This window comes from Pseudopipra pipra, chromosome 11 (genome assembly GCF_036250125.1).
Source record: "Pseudopipra pipra isolate bDixPip1 chromosome 11, bDixPip1.hap1, whole genome shotgun sequence".
In the NCBI taxonomy this organism is placed as follows: domain Eukaryota; kingdom Metazoa; phylum Chordata; class Aves; order Passeriformes; family Pipridae; genus Pseudopipra; species Pseudopipra pipra.
The window spans coordinates 6680639-6700781 of record NC_087559.1 but is presented as its reverse complement, the minus strand read 5'-3'; the positions used below and the strand labels follow the sequence as shown (position 1 = coordinate 6700781).

General features: G+C 42.0%; 1 protein-coding gene across 32 annotated transcripts in view; it reads right to left on the bottom strand.

Moving 5' to 3' along the window:
* The window catches only part of MAGI1 (membrane associated guanylate kinase, WW and PDZ domain containing 1), a 327423-nt gene that overhangs the window by 65775 nt on the left and 241505 nt on the right, over positions 1-20143 (bottom strand). For 17 of the 32 annotated variants that reach the window (XM_064667274.1, XM_064667262.1, XM_064667264.1 and 14 more), the window contains exons 4-7: positions 10587-10793; positions 7926-8136; positions 4363-4445; positions 1215-1253 (exon numbers count right to left, since the gene is read on the bottom strand). In XM_064667274.1, the coding sequence (XP_064523344.1) occupies positions 1215-1253; positions 4363-4445; positions 7926-8136; positions 10587-10793 (540 nt within the window). The remainder of the gene's footprint in view (positions 1-1214; positions 1254-4362; positions 4446-7925; positions 8137-10586; positions 10794-20143) is intronic. The other 15 variants (XM_064667281.1, XM_064667269.1, XM_064667268.1 and 12 more) reach the window with 2 other exon arrangements.

Here is a 20143-nt window from a genome sequence, read left to right as displayed (position 1 = left end):
AGCTCTTCTCTTGCACTAGATCCTGATAGCAGACTGAAAGAAGGGGTCATTTCTAATTCATTACTGCCTCTAAATTTGTTTTTTTTCCATCCTCTCTCTCATTTTAAATAACTGTTTGTGTAGAGCTTCGTGAGAACCTTTTGCAGGTTGTTGTTGTGCATCCACCTACCTTTAATGTTACTTGGTCTGCTGCTGATTATTTGTATGAGCTGCACGTAACACTCATGTACCACTAAATAGAATGCATTCTTCTTTAAATTGTCGTTTCTTTCAAATTCTTGCTCTAAAAGAAGTTAGGCCTCCAACATTATTCCAGGCATACTATTCAGAAGAACCACTCCTGGAGCAGTGTTAAAAGTCTGCTGCTGGCTGCTGATGCCATATCCATCACACAGAAGCAGGGAGCAGAATACACTTACTTGGAAGTCATTACAGAAACCAGAGGTTAATTCCCCAGTAATACAATTCCTCCAGTACGCAGAACTACGAACTGTAAGTACAGTCCTTTCTAAAAGCAATAATAGTCCTAGTGGAAATAAAATCCTCTGCAACCTCTTATCCTTTCAGCTTTCCGAGTGCACTAGAGCATAGCTGAACAGAAATAACAACTACCTCCACCATCAGTATAAACACAATGAGCACTGCTGAGATTAGATATCAAGACAGCATCCTTCACAAAAAGATGCAGCAAATAAAAGCGTACCACATCACTGAAAATAATCTGTTTACAAAATCACCGACTGAGGCAAAATTTTCAGCTGCTTCATTCATGAGCTCAGCAGAAGCATCTGATGTAATACTTAAACTTTCTAAATCTCATTCAGGTTCTATTGTCTGGGAAATATCTTTGGCCCTGGTGAAAAAGCATCATTAGCTACTTGATTCCAACTTCAGCACCTATAAGCTTTTTCCTGGAGCCAGTGATGCCAAAGGAAAAGCCCCCGACTTCTGCAGGGTCCAGGAGGAAGCGGCTTTGAACCAACTTTGCAAGATTAAGGTCCTCTAGCTTTCTTCAAACTCTCAATCAGTAAGAAAACCACTGTAGGTCTGAAGCTAGGGAAAGATTAATGCTAGGGAAGTTTTGCTGATAAATTACGCTTGTTGAAATAAAAAAACTGAAAGATGCAAAATGATACAAAGGAGAAAGTAAGTAATTAAAGGCTTAAAACAGTGCACTTGAAGTCAAACATCAAAACGAGAGATGGATGATTTACCTAGTTCACTGTCCAGTTCCTCCGTGTGTACCCCTTCTTCTCCAAGGGAAGAGCAGTAAATGAGACAGAAAAAATTAAAAGAAAATTTCAGATACCAGCACCAAGCAAGAAATTCCCTACAGCAAACAGCAGAACCAGCACTAATTTTCTACAGACCAAGCCCAAGCTTTCCATTTATCACACTTCAGTGATCAGAATATTGATGGATCTGATGAAGATAATGAAAAAACTGGTTCTTGCACTCTCAAAACATCTGTACTACTTCCATGTCATGGCTTGATATGGCAAAATCATGCATTTGTGTTGTTCTCACTGTAGTGAGGCTTCTCCCTCAGATCTGCACAGTCTGACCTTCGCAATCCATTCTGCAGACACACGGATCTATCAGAAGGCCAGATAGGAATACTAATGAAGAAATCTGAGAGGAAAACCTTGCATCTAAATAAGGACTAACGTAGCAAGATTTTCCAGGAAGTACCTAAATTTATGTGCAAACAAGGTCCAAATGACTTCACTGTCCTACTCAGATGATTTAACATCGGCATGAAGTGCCTTGTTTAACTGGAGGCACAGATCCTCACTACAGTCCAGATGCACTGGTGAGGCCTATATAGGAATGCACCAGTTTTAGCAGGGCACCTGGGACAAAGATCACATAATTTTTCAAAGACACAAAGCCATCAATATTCGCTGTTGCTCCATTTATCATTATCTGCTCCATATTCATAAGTTAACAGTGACACAGATGATTAAAGTATTGCTTAGCCTATAAATAATAATAATGCAGTCTGAAAATGAAAGATGGTGACAAAACAAGAACAAAGATGGTAAAAACAATCTTGGACCTAATACAGCAAAGTTTAAGCCACATAAATTAATGACAGAACCAACCAGAAAACACAGAGTCACAATATTGCTTAGGAAAATCCGGACACCCAAAAAACCACTTGCACAACCTGTTTGCAAAATATTCTACCAACAGTTGTTTGGGACCATTAGTGTGAAATACAAATTGCAATTTCCTTTGATACCCTAAACAACTGGAAACAAGCAAAAACTTGTTAGGGACACATATCCTGACAAAGCAAAAACACAAAGCAACTGCAACCAAACAAATCTGAAACGACATCTAACATTTATAAAGTCCACAAACAGGATGGGATTGAGCCTGACAACTCACATGCACACACACCAAACAGAACAGAGGAGTCATCCCACTGACTTCAGTGGAATGACACCCAAAAGTGACCCTTGCCAAAAACTGTCCAGCTTCTATGATGCAGCAAAACTAACCTCACCTCTTCATTTTTTTGAAATATAATTATTGTTATGCGCTAAGCAAGATCAGAGCAGACAAGTAAAGCAGTGCAGTGCACTGCTGTAACTATGAAGCAACTGGTTTAACTACTGAATGTTAAAAATATCCATTAATGAGCAACTCAGTGAATGAAGTGAAGGGGTGTGTGGGAAGATGAAATTAGCTGATTTTAAGGAGTTGATAAACAAAAATGCCACTACTCTTCAAAATCATGAACTCAATGAAATACAATAAATAATACCAGCTGTATGTTTCTAATCCCAACAAAATAAATTATTCCAATGTTTGCTTTACAATTGCTAAGAGGACAAGAGATAGACTTTCCCTTCTGTGAGACCTAAAACTGTTTAACAGAGGAGCTTGGCCACCAATTGTAGCCTCATCCTACCAGCTGCTCCTTGCCCTGGCACAGCATGGGACATGCTGACTCACAGTGGCATGTGCCACTTGTTGGCATCACCAGGGACATGGATGTAGTGGGAATGTCACTGATAGAGAAAGCCAGGAAAGCAGGAGGGAGCTTTGCCTGCATACATATGTTATTACTTAATTTTGTTCCAGTTATGGTGACCCAGTGACATATCCACTTAGAGAGGCAGAGCAAGGCCTTCCCTAACCCAGCTCCCTCTACCTGTTCTTGACAAATGATGCCAGTTGCCAGGGACATGAAACAGGGGCCAGCTCATTTTTTGCTGGGTCTTTGCACATCCCCATGGTTTGAGGGTAGGCTGCACTGTGCACTAGGAAGCGGGTGACCTGCTTCATCACAGCTGCACAGGTAAATTCTCACATCATGCAAAATCTCCCATGTGAAAGGAAGCAGAGGTCGAAAAACTGCATGTGCAAAAATAATAACAGCAGTTCTGGAGGCCAGAGTTGAACCTACCACTGAAAAGGGATTGAGTTGATTCTTTCCTGAAACAAAATTTTAATTTGTACTGAGGTGATGGACACTAGCAGGAGGTTAATCATATTATGAAAACTAATTTTATAAGGATAGCACCTGGTGAAGCAAACCCTTCCATTTTTAAGACATGATACTATGATAGCATTATGTTAGCCAAAATTATGCAGTTGAATACCATCACCTTTCTTGGTCAGCAGAGCAACACTTCCACACAGGTTTTCCAAACATTTATTTTTATAATTCCTTTTTTCTTCCAGCATCTCTGAAAGGATGCAAGGAATGAACCTCCTGTAACACTCCTGCCTGTGGCTGCTCTAAATTGGACAGTGGCTTGCATTTCCAACATCTCAAGGAATACAAAATCTTATCAGTGTAAATTTTCAGTGTCAAAAATCCACACTTTCAAATGGAATTTGTTTTCAGCAATCGTAACACTACATGGACTGTCAGAATTTAACAGTAGAAATGAAGCAATTGAACTATTTCTGTTCAAACAAGGAAATAACAACATAACTTTTTCAACCCATGTACAGCAGGTGGTTGAAGCGCAACACAAATGGATCAAGCAGAGACCCAGTCACTCCCTCCTACACAGAGATCCAAGGAGCAAATATGTTGGCCAACTTTGAGTCTTGTTCAGCATCAGTGACTTTTCAAATGCCTTTGCAAAAACAGAGGCCTCTTACTTGTAGCACCTCCTTAATTTTCATTAAATGATCTGACACCTCAATGCCTGTTTTACATCCACAGTGACTTTACAACAAATAACGGATATTGTCTCCATGCACTTGTTGATAAACCCTTTTCTTAGAAAAAGAAGTCTTTCTGAACACACAGGTTATTAGAAAGATAGAAGGGAAAGGAAGAAAGTTACCTAGAAAGGGATGAAACACATTATTATTTCACCATTTTTAGTCTCTTACCATCATCTTCACATTCTTCTAGAGGCTTCTGCTGTTTGTTCAGGCACCGTGGATCTAGCCAAGATGTTGTTTTTGTGTTATGGCTGGAAACCAAAAATGGAAATATGACCTTTGTTAACAAACCAGAGTTGAAGTATCCGTGACATAAAAGTATATATCCTCTTTATTATTCAACAGACCTGAAGGCATACTTTTGATCCAGAGAAACAGCTCTACAATTTGATGTTTTGCAAACTAGTCTACCAAATCACAAGAACCTTGGCATTGAAAACACAAAGGTAAAAAGTGAAAACATACAAATCAGCATTCCTGACCAGAAGGAGGTACACAGAAGCTGCAATATTATAAATTTCCAAACTTCCATTTTTGGTGGCTTGTTTTTTTAATTCCAAGAGCTATCTCTAAGCCAAAGACAGAAGATTCCCTTCCTCCCTAAACTATGCAGTGACCTTTGTTCCTACAAGAGACCTTTGACATGTCTAGAGTTGACCTAAGCATTAGTCAAAAACAGTTTCCAAAGTGAAAACTTTATAATTACAGAAATAAAAATGTTCTGCCAAAGCCTTTGATGGAAGTTGAACAGCTTTACTTTCAACTCTTCCTTTCTACAAGTCCCCTGACAGTATCATGATGCCAGTCCCAGCGGTGAAGGCTGTATAGTAAACAGGCTTAAAATACATTTCTCTAGAAGTTATTTTCTCCCATAATTTCATTTGCATAAGCAGACAATCTGGTAATATAATGCCTCTTCTACAACCTGGTGTCATCTTAGACATAACCTGCAAAGATATCCCTCCAGTCCCCGAGGTATCACTTATCTAGCTTAGCCTTTAACACTGCTTAACAGTTTTAAGTTTCAATACTGTAGTAATGCTATTTACTTCTCCTTCAAGGTCTCAAAGAGGTTTACAAACTGAACTTTAGCCTCACAACAGTCTCATGAGGGCTCTGTAAGAGGGCTGTGATCCCTGAGGAACTAACAACCGACCAGCAAACTTGTATTGTACTGCAAGAAAAGGGGACTGCCCTGCTCCTGGGATCTGAGTCAGTAAACAAAAGGTCCTCGTTTTACAAATCCTACTACCCAGCCCTCCCAAGGCAGGATGAGCAAACGTGTTTAATCCTTATGTATGTTTCAGAGCAATTAATCGCCAACTAGAAAACTGAATGGCAGAAATTCAGCAAGTCAGGCACATTAACAGCGATAAAGCAGAGGGGGTCTGCCAACTTATAAATAAGCAAGTCTGTAGTCTAGCTGAGAAAGAGGGCGGTGGGAGGAGAGCAGTAGAATATTTGCATATTTCTTGCAATTTTGTCTTGCTAACCAAAGGCTCACAACAGTGTAGTTTGCTGAGGCATAGAAAATTTAGCTAAACATCTTTCAGATCATACACTCAGAGGGACAGGATTGTGTTACACCTGCAACACGCACAGATCTACACACAGGGTAACGAGGGACTGGGATATACTGGGTAATGAAAATCCCAATTAAAGCACCAGAGAAACGTATCTCAACAGCCAAATTGCTTCAGCTACAAGACATCAGGATTGGTTATCTGACACACAGCTCTGGCCCCACTGGACCTGCACTGGTTCTGTGCAAGCAGCTCAGGTGCTCTCATGCTGCTCCCTTCAGCACCATGGCTTGATACCCAAAATGCCATAGACATTGGTACAGACATCTGAGCCAGCTTGGGTCCGCACAGCTCATTAGCTCGCTCTCTTAATTTGATACAAATCAAACTAAATGGTTTCCAGGCTCAGGGTGTCCTTAGAATTAATAGAACTGCAGTCATTCAGTGCTGCATCCATGCTAACACGTTCGTGCACAAAATCAGCCCCATGTGTACGTTCCCCCAAACTGGTCAATCTGCACTGCAGGGAGGGAGCAGCTGGTGCTACCAGAGCTTCACGTCAGACAGGCAGTTGTGTATGCAGGCTACATTTTCCCATCACATATATAATTCTCCTGCAAAAGGTCTGACAAGTTATTTAAGGTGCTACAGTCCTGCAGTGCTAAGAGAACACAAGAGAATTCAGCAGCCATGAGGATGGGTTTGGGGAAATCAGTGGCAGAACCTCTGACTGAAGCACCTGTAAGGAAGGACAGCAGGGGCCCATGTGGGGTCAAAAAGGGGAGCAACCGACTGCTTGGGCAGCATTTAGTGCTCATCATCTGTCCTCCTCCAGGGAGGAAAATGGCAGGCTGGATGGGCTATTACTCAGGCTGTGTTCTATATATAAAGGCCAGAAAGTACGTCAAAGAATGAGGCACCCTGAGGACACAGTGAGGGGCAGAATGCCCCGTTCGGGCTAATGTACACATTTCAGTTCCATCTGATGAGAATTAGCACTGTGCCTTCTCGACTTTGGCTTACACTGGGGGGGGGTTGGTGGAGCCTCTTCAGGTAATTGAGAACACCCTGGAAAATAGCCTTTTTTTTACATCAGCCCTCTCTCAGCTGGGGAAGGCTGCTGGAGTGCTCAGTCATCCCAGCTCCTCAGATCTTCTGGCACTCTTCTCTAATGTGCTCCCCCGCCAATGCAGCCAAGGGGAAACCTGCTCTGATGAACCTTTTCATGGCCCTGTCCAAAAGTCCCCTCTCCTGATGACGAGGTAGGACTGCTGGCCCTTACTGCCCTGACCCAGCATAACTCTCCAGAGCACCAGAGGGGCAATTAGTAGAGAAGGTTCTTCTGCACTAACCAGTTACTGGCTTCTGGTACCCAGAGGATATCAGGTTCCACAATTGCATTAAACAGACCATCAAATCCAAAATCAATTTCTAGCCCCCTCCTCTACTTTGGCAGCTAGGGGCTTGAGTTGCAAAGGCTAATTGAATGTTAATGTCTAGCTAAGCTCTGTGCAAGAAATCTCTTCCACTAATAGGTCCTATTTTATAAGTTACTCCTATCTCAATAAATTTAGACAAGTATAATTAGAGACTATTATTTATGGCATGAAAAAAATCAATATCATCATAAAACTGCTGACAGCACTCAGCTCTTAGGCAAAGACTGCAGAGCACAAGGTACTTGTGTTTAAAACTTACTGCGCCTACTCTTCACTGAGCTATTCCTTCTGCAAACCACTGGAGCACATGGACACGTTTGGCCCATTTGCTCTGAGGAGGGGACAACACACAAAGTCCATCCCTGGCTCTGCTGCTGCCTGCACACAGGAATTGGAGGAATCCCCTTCCGCTGCATTATGCACAGAGGCAGGCACCAGAAGTGAAGTCTCAGCCCTTTCAATTAGGAGCTTTCATTCCACCCATGAAAACAACTGGCCCGTATTTTATAAGTGTCTGTTGCTTAAGTAACTACCCTCATAAAGCAAGCAATTCCCACTGCCTTTGAACTCGGGAGTAATTTGGATGTTAATCCAATCAGGAAATGCAAACCCCCTTCTGAAGCAGTAAAGAACAACAGCTCTGCACCATAACTGTATACACTAAATATTTAATACACACGCATACACACACAAAATGCATCCATGGAGGTTTACTTATGCTCAGGGAAAGGGAGAGAGATGGAATTAGAACAACAAAAATGTGCTTTACTCTATAAAATAGACTTCTCCGTTCTCGGTGTAGGCCATCTCCCAGTTTTCCGGCAGAGGACCTAGGTTATCCTCGGCAGAAGGAGGTAGGTATTGAGGGAGGTTCTGAGATGGTTCCGTGGTGGGAACGTTGGTGTGGCTATCAATCACAGACGGTGGGGCTGTCTCTCTCACGATATGCACGTTATGCTCGTCTTGGTCACCAGACTCTGCTGTAGAATAAACAAGCACAGATAAAAGTGAGAATCAGTCTTTTTCTCCTCCTGTTTGCTCTTCCAGGTTTATCCTAGCAGTCTTCCTCTCCTTGCTTTTTAATTCACAAGACAGAGCAACAGATGAACCGAGGGCAGAGCCTCGGCAGTCTTCTTGCCAGCAGGGACGAGCTTGCTTTGCCCACACACACTCTGCCAGTCAGACCCCAGCCAAACAAATCAGGAGCTGTGATCAGCTCCTATGTTTGCTCTCACAGGCCCTGCTGAGGTACCAAATTCTTCCAAGCTGTCTGAGGCCAGGGCTCACTGATATAGATGAGTTCAATGGGCTTTTGAGCAGGCTTACAGGTTCACTCCTGCAGTGCCGATTGTGGGACAGGGATTAGGAGAATAAAATTTCCTGTTTGAAGAATGATCAAAAGGGGAGATTTTTACAAATGCAGAAGGTTGCCAGAAGCTCAAAGTCAACAAGCTAATGGTGAATGTCTTCACTGCAGTGTGTTATTTTAAATTAAAAATTAAAATGAATGTCAGCACTGCCTGACGTGTCCACGTGTTGCTGCTCACTGGTGCTTGTTCTTGCTATCTGAGGAGGTTTACTCCATGGCTCATCATTATATCCTTCCAGTCAAAGTCAGTCAGGAGTATTTTAAGATGTATCTGGCCCTTCTCCCTCTAAGGAAACATTTTTGATGCTTGTATCTATGCATCTTTGAGCTGTATCCATGAAACACTGCTGCTCATTCCCTCCATTCCTAATCACAGTAAATGCTCCCCAGGAAACAGGTCTGTGCCCCTAATTCCTTCACAGAAAGGTTTTGGCAACAGTAGACAAATTCTAAAATCAACCTTGTGTCTCTCAAAGGGATTTCCTCTGTTTGGTTCTTGCAGGTATTGAAAATTTATGGCAGTACATCCCATGAGAATATCAGTACAAGCAGCAGTCAACACACTGAGCAAAAGACTGAGAGATCAGTGTCACCCTCTGCCAAGTCCCCATGGAGTGGGGCTCCACAGACAGGACCTCGACCCTGCTCTCCCGACCAGAGACCATGGACATCCTCCACTCACATCCCACAGCCTTGGAAATAGCTCCTGCACTATTCTAGTTCGTGTGCTGCCATTACCAAAAGACAAGATACTGAACAGAATAAACTGGGAGAAACAGGAAGAAAAATATCTATACCAGTACTCTCAGTGCCTGCTTTTCAGCCTTCCTGGTGTGTTTGATATTTTTAGGTAGAAGATGACAAGATAAAGAAGCATGAGTGAATCATCGCCAGCTTAAAACTGAGAGTATAAACATGCCAAAAATCTGGAAAACACAAGTCACCGAGAGGTCTTCTAGGGAAGCAGGAGCATTTTAATATGGCTAGCACACTTACATGTGAAATAAGCATAAGGAATCACTTTGGTATATGAGAAATAACTCTTTTCTTGATTCTGTGCCCATTTAATGAAGGCAAGGGGCCAGAGTGTGATAACGTTGTGACAAATGAGCTGCATCTTCCACTGTTTCATCTTGTGAAGGAAAACAAGGAAGAGAAATGATGCTCAAGTTACTTCAGGGGCACCAAACTGAGATGGGCAGCAAAGAAATCAGACAGCATCTCCCACCAGCTACCTCCCAAAGTCAGACCCCTATGACAAAGGCTGAGGCTACTGCCATGTCACAACAATTCAACTATTGAAACTGGGCTGAGGAAGCAATGCTCTAAGTGCTAACAAATACTAGAACTGGGGACATGGGGAAGAGCTCTTGCCCCTCAGAGCTTAACATACTTCCAGCTGATTTCTGGGGGAACTCAGTGGATCTCCAACAGTGTTTTGCTCTGAATCTGCCTGCACAGCACTTGACTTTAGATTGCAACCGTTTCCAGTGATCTTTAAGCCCGTGCTTGATGGTAGCCATGGTGGGACTGAGATCTGTGTTCAGCAGGACAAGGCCTCAAAACACAGAGCTTGCACCCAAGCTTCAGATCTCATTCCTGCAGCTAGCAGCCCTAGATTTGCTGAAAGGTACCTTGGAGAAGAGGACCTTGAAACTGTATGTGATGGGCAGCTCTAGGTGCAAGGAAGGGGAAGAACGGCAACGTATTTAGTAAGCAGCAATAATTAATTTCAAAAGTAATCCTGGTTGAGTCATTCCATACTGTTTATAACTGTCAACTACAGCTCAACTCTTCCTTGACCTTTCTGCCACTAATGGATTTGAACTTTTCCACATTTCTTTCTCATTCAGCTCAATCCCACAAGGCCTTTTGAAAAGACACAACTGTGCATGTGGTTGTTCACACCTGGACATCTTCCATTCAGGTGCTGGTCAGCTCTGTTTGAGGTTTGACAGCTTTGCAGAAAACACATTAAAAACAACACACCCCCTGTCAAAACACCCTCCAAAAACCTTCCCCACGTATCCTAATTGACAGACTGCGATATTTTTGCTTTACCTGTGAAGCTACTGCTCATTTCAGGTACATCATCCTCTTCCTCATTCTCTGTATGCACTATGCCAGCATTTTGCATATCATTGTAAGACTTGGTTCGCTTTGGAGTTGACTGCTTGGAGCCAGACTGCAGGTTTTGCAAAGCATCGGTGGAAGTCACTTTCCCACTGAGGGGCTGGCTGGGAGGCTTGGGCGTTCCATAATAGTTACCTAGGCAATAGAGACACATTTGCATCTTCACAAGAGAACAGTTTATAGCAGCAAGGTTTCTATTTTATTTTCTTTACGGTTCCACTAAAATTTCTGCCCCTCCCCGCAAATAAGTAAACAAATAAGCTGACGCACGCCATTCCCATTTCTGGGGGTGCATATTTCATCTCTGCAGCAGACACAGAAATATTTCTTCCCCTTTTAGTTATTCTTGTCGAATCTAAAAGGAGAAGCAATGGTTGCATTGTTTAGGTGCACTGAGCGTACATGGGCTAAAACAAAAGGCAGTCATGGTGAATAGCAAAACTTCATCTCGTTACATCTGAATTTCAATTAGTAGCCTTTTTACATGTGTGCACCCACACAATGCTGTGGCAGATCTGGAGTGAGCCCTGCAGAAAATAAAAAATTCATGACTGCTATCACCAAGAGAAGTGATGAAAGGCTCGATGGCCTGCTTTAATACACAGGTTCTTTTAGGGGGGATGTTGCATTCAGAAAGCAAAAACTACTCTCTCTCTCTAAAAGAAAACTTTGTCAGAGGAGAGAAAAGACAAGATACCACGTGGCACTGCTTTCTTCAAAGAGGAAATTCAGCAGTTGGGTCAACTTGGGTAGAAGTGAACAACCAGACCTTAAAGTTAAACTTGAAGGAACAAAGATGCACCAACAGTTACACAAAAACACAGCTCTCAGCCATCACCAACTGTGATGGAAACAGAGCAAAGTGCTCCCCTGTCATTTTAAGTGACTGTGGAAGAAACACAGAATAAGTGCAGGTTCATTGATGCCAGAACCACATGGAGGTATTTCACTGTCCCTGTTTCACTTCACACCACAGCAGTGCTTCATTTGCCCTGACACACTCCACAGGAACCTCAGGTCTGGAATCTATTCCTGCAGCACTTAGTATTAAAGGAATTCAGACTTATTGCAAGGTGCATCTTTTACTTTTTACACAATGTTCTGCTATATATAACTGTTTTACATAAAACTCACCAAAATTTTCCCTTTCAGGAATTATTGATAATTTTTGTTTGCCACCTTTGGATTCCAAGGGTAGACTTAAAAATTAACCCTATACCCTCTGGCATGATAAAACATAAAGGATGCCCTCCCCTATAGCTTCAACTGTGGGAACAGTGCAAAACTCTTCTCTAAAATATACATGCACATTTATTTACATTCTTCATCGATCTCCTAAGGCTATGTATAACCTGACAGCATTATTTTTCAATTTTTCAGTACATATTTTCTCAGCCAGTGTGGGAGATGATTGTGTTTGAGACAATCTAAGGAACCTGAATGTGCACAAGTCCATAGGACCTGATGAGATGCATCTGCAGGTCCTGAGGGAACCTGGATGAAGTTGCTACGTCACTTTCCATCATATTTGAGAAGCTGTGGCAGTCCGGTGAAGTTCCCACTGACTGGAAAAGGAGGAGCACAATCCCCTTTTTTTAATGTAGGAGGATCCAGGGAACTATAGGCCAGTCAGTCTCACCTCTGTGCCTGGTAAGATCTTGCAGCAGAGCCTCCAGGAAGGAAGATCATCAGGACCAGGAATCACCCTGGCTTAGACTGGCAGAGTCCACCTGGGAAGACCACTCAGGACACATCACACATTGCTATCTTTCCCCCTCGCTGTTTCTCATGAGGTAAAGAAGTATTTCTTACAGAGCTGAAGCCAGATAAGTCAGAGCAGCTCCTCCCTCCATGCTTTTACAGCCGGAGTACTAGGACAGCAACACGTGCAAGTTTGCCTTAGCAAGGTGTGTCCCAGCCTGTACACAACGTCGTGGATTCAGCTCCCCAGGAGCAGCAACACTCCGCAGTGCTTTCATCTTCTGTTCATCATTCCAGAATCTTAAATGTACATTGATGCATAATTTATGGGGGAAAGGAAATTACTTCTTCTGCAAAGAGCCTCTAATGGGTACAAAGGCTCCGCAAGCAGGTTGCAGTCTCTGCTAGAGAAATAATTCTTATGCTCTACATACTGCAGGACTATTTTATACAAAAAGAGGAGGAATGGAGGAGAGAGAGTGGAAAGGGAAAATACAAAGGTAGGTGGGCAAACAAAAAGGATAATTAACCCTGCTCCCACCTATCCTCTTTGGCATTTCTCATGAACGATCACACTATTCTGGGATTTTGGGGTCCTTTTTTTAGGTTGTTTCTTTGTTTTTCCAGGGGAAAAAAGAAAGTGTTTTGTTAAGGATATAAACTGCTAAGCAGGGAGAGCCATGTGTGTGCCATACACGTGAAAACAGCTTTTATTTATGGCACTGCACATCACTATTTTGTGGTCTGTTGTAAATGGTTAAATCATTTAGGATGGATGTAAGAAAGTGAATGAAGGGGATATATAGATGTTAATAGTATGGATTTTATTTCCCCTGGACAAGAACATAACACAGATGTTACCATTCCTCTTCCAATTACAGAGAAATATATGATTATATCTTTGAATTTTGTTCCTCTTCAGTTCCTCTAGCAACAGCAAGGCTGGAGTTCCTAACAGTCCATGGAGAGCTGTTCCTCAGCAGAAAAACAGGCTTCTCTAAAGTATTTCAGATTTTCTTACACAGAAATCACTAGTCATTTTTCAACCAGCCATGGCTGTTGACACTATGATTAATGAACAATTATTTTCTATGAAGACAGTGTTCTATCTTAGAGGATCCCTCTAAGTATACATGAGCATATAAAAAGAGCAAATATGAATTTGAAACTGAGCATGGCTCTGCATGTGTGGGTTTTATGGGAAATGCAGCCATTGGGGCTGAACTTTTCTTTTTTCTCCACAGGAGGCAGATTAAGCCTGAGTCAATATTCTAAAAAAAAAAATCACAGCTCTTCCTTCAGATTCACACAAGGACAAACAGGCTGGGGAAATAACCCAGCTTATGATGAAAATCTTCAAAAGAATGCACCAACCCAGCTTACAGGTGACATGGAAAATGAGAGAAAATGGAAATACTATTTTTTCCTCATAATTGCTGGATGCAGTCAGACCTATTTTTCTTCTCTAAGAAGTTATTTTTGAAAACGTGGCACATGGGCCTGAGTGTGGGGGCAGACACACTATTAGGGGTGGCTGGTACCTAAAATTATCATCAAAACTCACGTTTCATCCTAGAAATGGGAAAAAGAAAATATTTACCCTGTGACTCAGAAATCCAAACGTGCCCCATTAACAACAGTGAACAGCCCAGCAAGAGTTTTACAACACTCAGACTTGACATTATTCGTTCAAATTAAATCTGCCAATGTTTACCAAAAAACATACATTTAAAAATATGCTTTAACTGTGTTTTGCGAGCCACTTGTAAGCCTAAAGAAGGGGCTAACTCCACAGCCAGTGTAATTTGTACTGAATATCCAATCAGCTCTAATTATTAACAGCATGTTACATGTGCATACACAAGCATCTGTCATCCCAGAGGATCCCAAAACATTTTCTGAAGTCAGCACAGTAGTTAAGGCAGGACTCCCCGGGGTGCTGAGCTCAGGTGAAGCTCCACGAAACTTCTGAGGACCATGACCCCAACAGGATGTCTCAAAGCTGGAAAGGAACAGCCTGTCTCCCAGACAAAGGAGATTTCTTGAACAAGGCGGCAGGAAACCCTCTACTTTTCTGTGGAAATGCCAGTTCTGAAGCAGCCAGCATGGCATAAATGGCACTTTCCCATGTCTAATTCCTATGGGAACGGGGCTTCTAAGTTTACCCTCTTCTCAATCCCATTTGAATCCTGCCTACAGCAACTGAATTAATAGCTAATAACAATGCATTCACTCAGTAGATGCACATACCATTAACTGAATCCCTTGTCATCACCTTTCACTAACCCTTATTTTATTCAGTCCCTTGGTGCTTAATACTTATTTAACCACGACTGAAGTTCGATGGCAGCTTTTGCAGCCAAATCCATGACTTAATACATGCACTCTTAAAGCACCACTCAGGAGAGTGGACAAAAATAACAATAATGAAAAAGAAAAAAAAAAAAAAACAACCAGAAGAGCCATTTGAAATGAGTTGGTTTCTTTTCATCTCCTTATCTCCAAGTGTCGGCAGTTTACACATTTTAGCATCATGCACAGTAATTAGACTTTGGTAACAGCTTATCACAACAATAAGACAAGTTCCCATCATCATAACACTTCTTCCTCTGTCAATTCAAGCAGTGATCACAATCAATGAAAGTAATCTACAGCAGCTTCCACCCTGTCCTGCAGTTTCTGAATTAAAGCAACGCTGTCAGCCAAGAGAAGTTCTTTTAAAGTTTTAGAGACCAAGTGGTAATGGAAAATTTGCTTATATGTCAGGATAACAAAACATTCTCATTAAATATACCCCTGGTGGGAAGTAAATTCACAAACAAACAACCCTAAGGTGTTTGTCACTTGGAATTTGAAATGCAGTTCACAAAAATACACCAACTAGCTATCCCTAAGTAAAATAACTATAAGTCTATTCCACAAAAATTTTTGCCATTCACTATTCAATTCAATTTGGGTTGAAAGGGCTTCATCCAGCCAATATGCTGTTTCTGGAATGGACAGAAATGCACAAGAACAGAGACAATCTAACAGGTTCAAAAGTGGTTTCCTTGTGCAGAAGGAAGAGGAGACCCTGGAGTCTGCTGGGGTGGGGACAGGGTGGCAGAGCTGACATGGAAAGGTGGAAGAAGGCAGAGGAGCTGATGGCAAGGTCAGACACGAGCTTGACCATTAATCCTAATGGTATAACATCAATTGAAGAATGTGGTCCCAAACCATATATTTGAGTTACTTTAATCTGTAGGTGTTTGCTCTGCAGCTCTTCTCTTTCCTGGTGTGAAGAGATTTATGCCTGGGATTGGGAGTGTATTTGTGTCTCAGAAAAGGACCAAGAAGAGCTCATGCAGTTCTGAATTTACTGATGCCTACTTGTGAAGCCTAATTTTGCAATTATAAAAATCCCATGAAACTCAAGAGCCTCTGTGTAGCACAGAGGACCCTGCGTCCATGAGAAGTGCATCTGATCTTCAAAGTGACCACTCTGTGTTACAAGGACTCCATTCATAGCTCATGTTTTAAAAAGCCGTTCATAGCTTACTGTCTTGCTGCAAATGAGTATTTTGGGAAAAAAACTTGGAGATAAGCAGCAAAATTAAGCAAGGAGGCCTTGACACGAAGACTTGAAATGCAATTATTAATGTAATTGTTTTCTTTTCTGAGACACAGCTCTTCTCTGCACTGTACAAGAACAGAAACAATTGACCCTTAATTTTAGCAGAAGAGTTTCTGCTCATCTAATCCACAAAGAGTGCTTGTGTCTGATTAACACAGGATGAATTGGTTCCTGGGAACAGAGCTCCTGCCACAGTGTTTTGTCTGTTCTCTTCCCAGATCACATTCTGCTACAGTTTTCCACATTTAGATGACAGATCTGGCTGCTGTCTGCGGGATTCACCTAGCTGCAACTGCACATTGATTAGCAATTGCCTTGAGGAAATTCAGAGTATCCAGGCAACCGGGAGGAGGCCACGGATACAGCATCTGGATCGGAAGCAAAACAGGCAATGAAGGAGATCTCAGAGAAATTAACCTATAATATATGCATTTGCTTTAAATAGCAGACTTGCTGTCAATTTTTGCAGTTATTAATGGTGGGATTAACTGAAAGGTTAGTTTGGGTTTCCTGTTAAATATGTCAAACTGTTACAATCTGCACATTTCAATTTATGTCTGAAATTTAACATATACTCCAATTAGTGTCCTAAAGGCAATGGCAGCATGGGAGAAAGTCACCTACAGAACAAATCACTCTTACTGTGTTGAGATATTGCTAGGTATTGCCACATGCTACTGTGCAATGATACTTAAATAAATAAGCAGTAAGGCCTTGGTAGCATGGGTCATGATGTGGCTATGGAAGCTCAGAGTGTTTCATGAGACCAGCTATATTATACCAACTGCTATATCCACATGCAAATAGGTAAATCATAGGGAACATAAATGAGCATGTGCTTGTGGATGGCATATACAGAAAACAGGAAAAGCAGCTGGAAACACCCTACCTAGCACAAGGAGGTAGGACTAAAGAAAATACCATGTCAAGTCACTGCAATATGCAACCCTTCTTCTTGCAAATACTTAAACGTTCATATACATATAGTCCCACCATGAGGATGTGTCCCACTAACACCTTCCCCCTGCGGAAGGTGGTGGTGTGTGTATGGCAGCTCACAGTGAGCTCGGCAGTGGCTGGGAAATGCCACAGCCTGTGGAGGCTGGGCTGCCTCTGCAAAGACGGAGCTGGATAACACCAGTGAGGAGCAGCTAATTCTAGAGTCTGAAGAACACCCACTACCAAAAAACAACCCCAAAATATGCCTGGCTGCCATCTATCAATGGACTACCAGGAACAGCCTTTAACACATCAGACTGTGTTTAGAGAGCAAATGATACCTTAAAATAACCTAAACTCTAATTTAGGAAAACAGCAACTAATTCACCGTATCTCTTCTTGCCAGAGGTGGTTGGGAACCACCTTTTCCCCAAGGTTTATGTTTTAAAATGCACGACTGCTAATGAGCAATTTCTGACAGAGCTCACATTGGAAAACTTCCTATTGAAGGTGCAGAGAGAGAAGCCGGTGAGGAATGCCATAGAAAATTCAAAGCCACTCTGCACCCCGATCAGATATTTGAATATTTGCTTTTATAGAACAAGAGTTACTCAGGTACCACTTTAGCTGTTTGTAAAATGAAGCATTGTTATCAGATGACACTTCAGTACAGCAGCACTCGTGCTCAACACTGATAATCATGCACATACATAACAACGTGTTGCCTTTTTTTCTGTACTAGTGGTTTAAAAAATAACAAGGAAAAAAAACAAGCAAAGAATAAAAGCCAAGTATAGAAGAGGAATCTGCAGTGCACAGATGTTAATATGTGGATATTAGACATGATACATTAAAATGGTGCTAAAGGAGCCTTTATGATTTATTGACTCAGTCTGTAGTAGGGAGACAATAATAAGCGGATCTTATCTTATTAAGTGGAACATGTAGTTCCTCTGCATGGGCATCCCCTGCATCTGCCACCCTTACTCTTCCAATCTTGCTGTCATGTTTTTCCTGCCACAGACACAGCTTACATTTCAAGGCTGGACCAAGTTGCTGAGACCCACAGGCTGTGAAGGCACCAGAAGCCCAGCAAAGCAAATCCAGCCATTTTGCTAAAGCAGCTGGGGGAGTGGGGCTGCTGCACAGAAGCCCAAGGAGAGCCAGCACATCAGATAAATTAGGCTAAAGGCATCTTGATTTGAAGCATGTTGCTGAATACACCTCTCTACTTCAGCTGAAATTTTAACTGCACTGTTAACGTAATTTATTACACTCATTAAGTACCACAATCGGAGACCCTGTCTACAATAGCTAGTTTTATACACTTTTAAAATGTTAGCAAGTCATCCCATTACATCTTAGTCATGAGACTAATGCAGATTACTTATTACTTCTCTTGGCAATCACATAACACTTGTCCTGAGAATGAAAGATGATGCCTTGACAATAATATGCTATAATGTAATAACCCTTCACATGTTATAAAGTGCAGCACTTTTTCTTTTGAGGATCACTAAGTGCTGGGCAGGCATTCATTAATACAGCCTCACCAGACCCCGGTGATACAGCCATCCCCATTCAAAATTCAGCCACCATGCCATTGTCCCCGTGTGCCTCTGCACAGCTCCCATCCCCACTGCTGCCTTCAGCACAGCCTTCCCAAATACTGTTACTTCCACTCTCTCCCTCCCATTTGCAAGAGCAGATAGCTGCAGGCACAGGGTATCTGCTGAAATATTAATGAAGGGAGAAGTAAGTGTTGTTTTAATATTCTCCAGGCCGGTAACCTGAAGTATATAGCAGTTACCTGATATGCCCAGGGCCACTCAGCAGATGGGCAAGAAATGGGAATAAAATCTGGAAGTGGTGGCTCTGCTCAAAACAGCCCTCCCTTGAGGTCCCTGTGAGAGACTACAATTCAAACACAGAAGTAATTGCTAAATAATTAGTAACCTACACAATTACTTCCATGCATCCATCAGTATTTTCTGCCCTGAAGAAGCAGTCAATAAAAGCCTGAGATTACAATTATGGTGATTTCCTATCCACCAGAAGGCCTAGACAGCGTGCAGCCTAAAAAGACTTTTCCTTCCTAATGAATATTGTCAATGGGAATTTTTAACTGCCTTGAGTGTGTTATGTGCAGTTTTACCAGCACCCATGTGGGGCAAATTCACCAATACACCATGCCCCATGTGGGGCAAATTCACCAAATTCACCAATGTGCAGCATTGCAGCTTTGGGCGGGTCTTCCAGGGCTTCAGCTCCTGCTGCTGGATTCATGTGATCCACATGTAGCTTTCATTGGGGAAGAAAGAAGATGTTTCTGGGCTTTATGGTTAAAAATCAGCATGTTAAAACTGGAACTGAAAATCTCAGGAATTAAGGCTTGCCAACGTCCCCTCCCACCTAAATACAATTTTTGGAGCCTTTTGGGCGCAGAACGCACCGGGGAGGTGACAGGTGACCAGAACAGCAGCTGCCCTGCCTGCTCGGCATTCACCAGGATGTGAATCAAAAGCTGTCCAGTGGAACCTATTGGCAGTGCACCAAAAGAAATAATAATGACATTACACAGCCCTGTAGGTCAGCAACACCTTTTTTTGTCCTGTTCAGCTTGCACTTTCTCTTTTTGAAATTAGAGCACTTTCAAAACCCAGGTTGTTCTCTGAAAATTTGATATACACTCCTACTCTTTTATGGTTTCCAACTGTTCTCTTCTGCTTATTCTTTATTCTTTCCAAATCAATAGTACTTGTACGAGCATCAAGACCTGTGTATTACCCCTCTTCTGATGGCTCCTTGTTTTCCAGTCTTTCTCCCCAGAAGTTCTCTGCAATAACTGTTACTAAACACATGCTTGTGCTATGTTTTCTCCTGCAAGGTTTTTTTCCATCTCTGCAATTGTTTGATTCTGACTCAGTACAATGGGTAAAATTATTAACAATAAAAGCCACACATTAAAGGTATTATTTTATTGTTCTTCAGGGAGAAATAGAAGATTATTTCCTTATGTTGGGTACCATCCCTTTGGTTTAGAATAAGCCATTACTGGTCAAAAATATAGCCAACTTCATCATGGTGGTACATCAAAAAAAAAAGGCAGCAGCAAAATGCAGCATAAAACAAATTATAATTAATCTAAGACTGTAAAGCTGGGCAATAACAGAGACTTGGACATTAAAAGTCTAACTTATTTTGTGGTCTGGGTTTTTTGGCAGATTGGGGG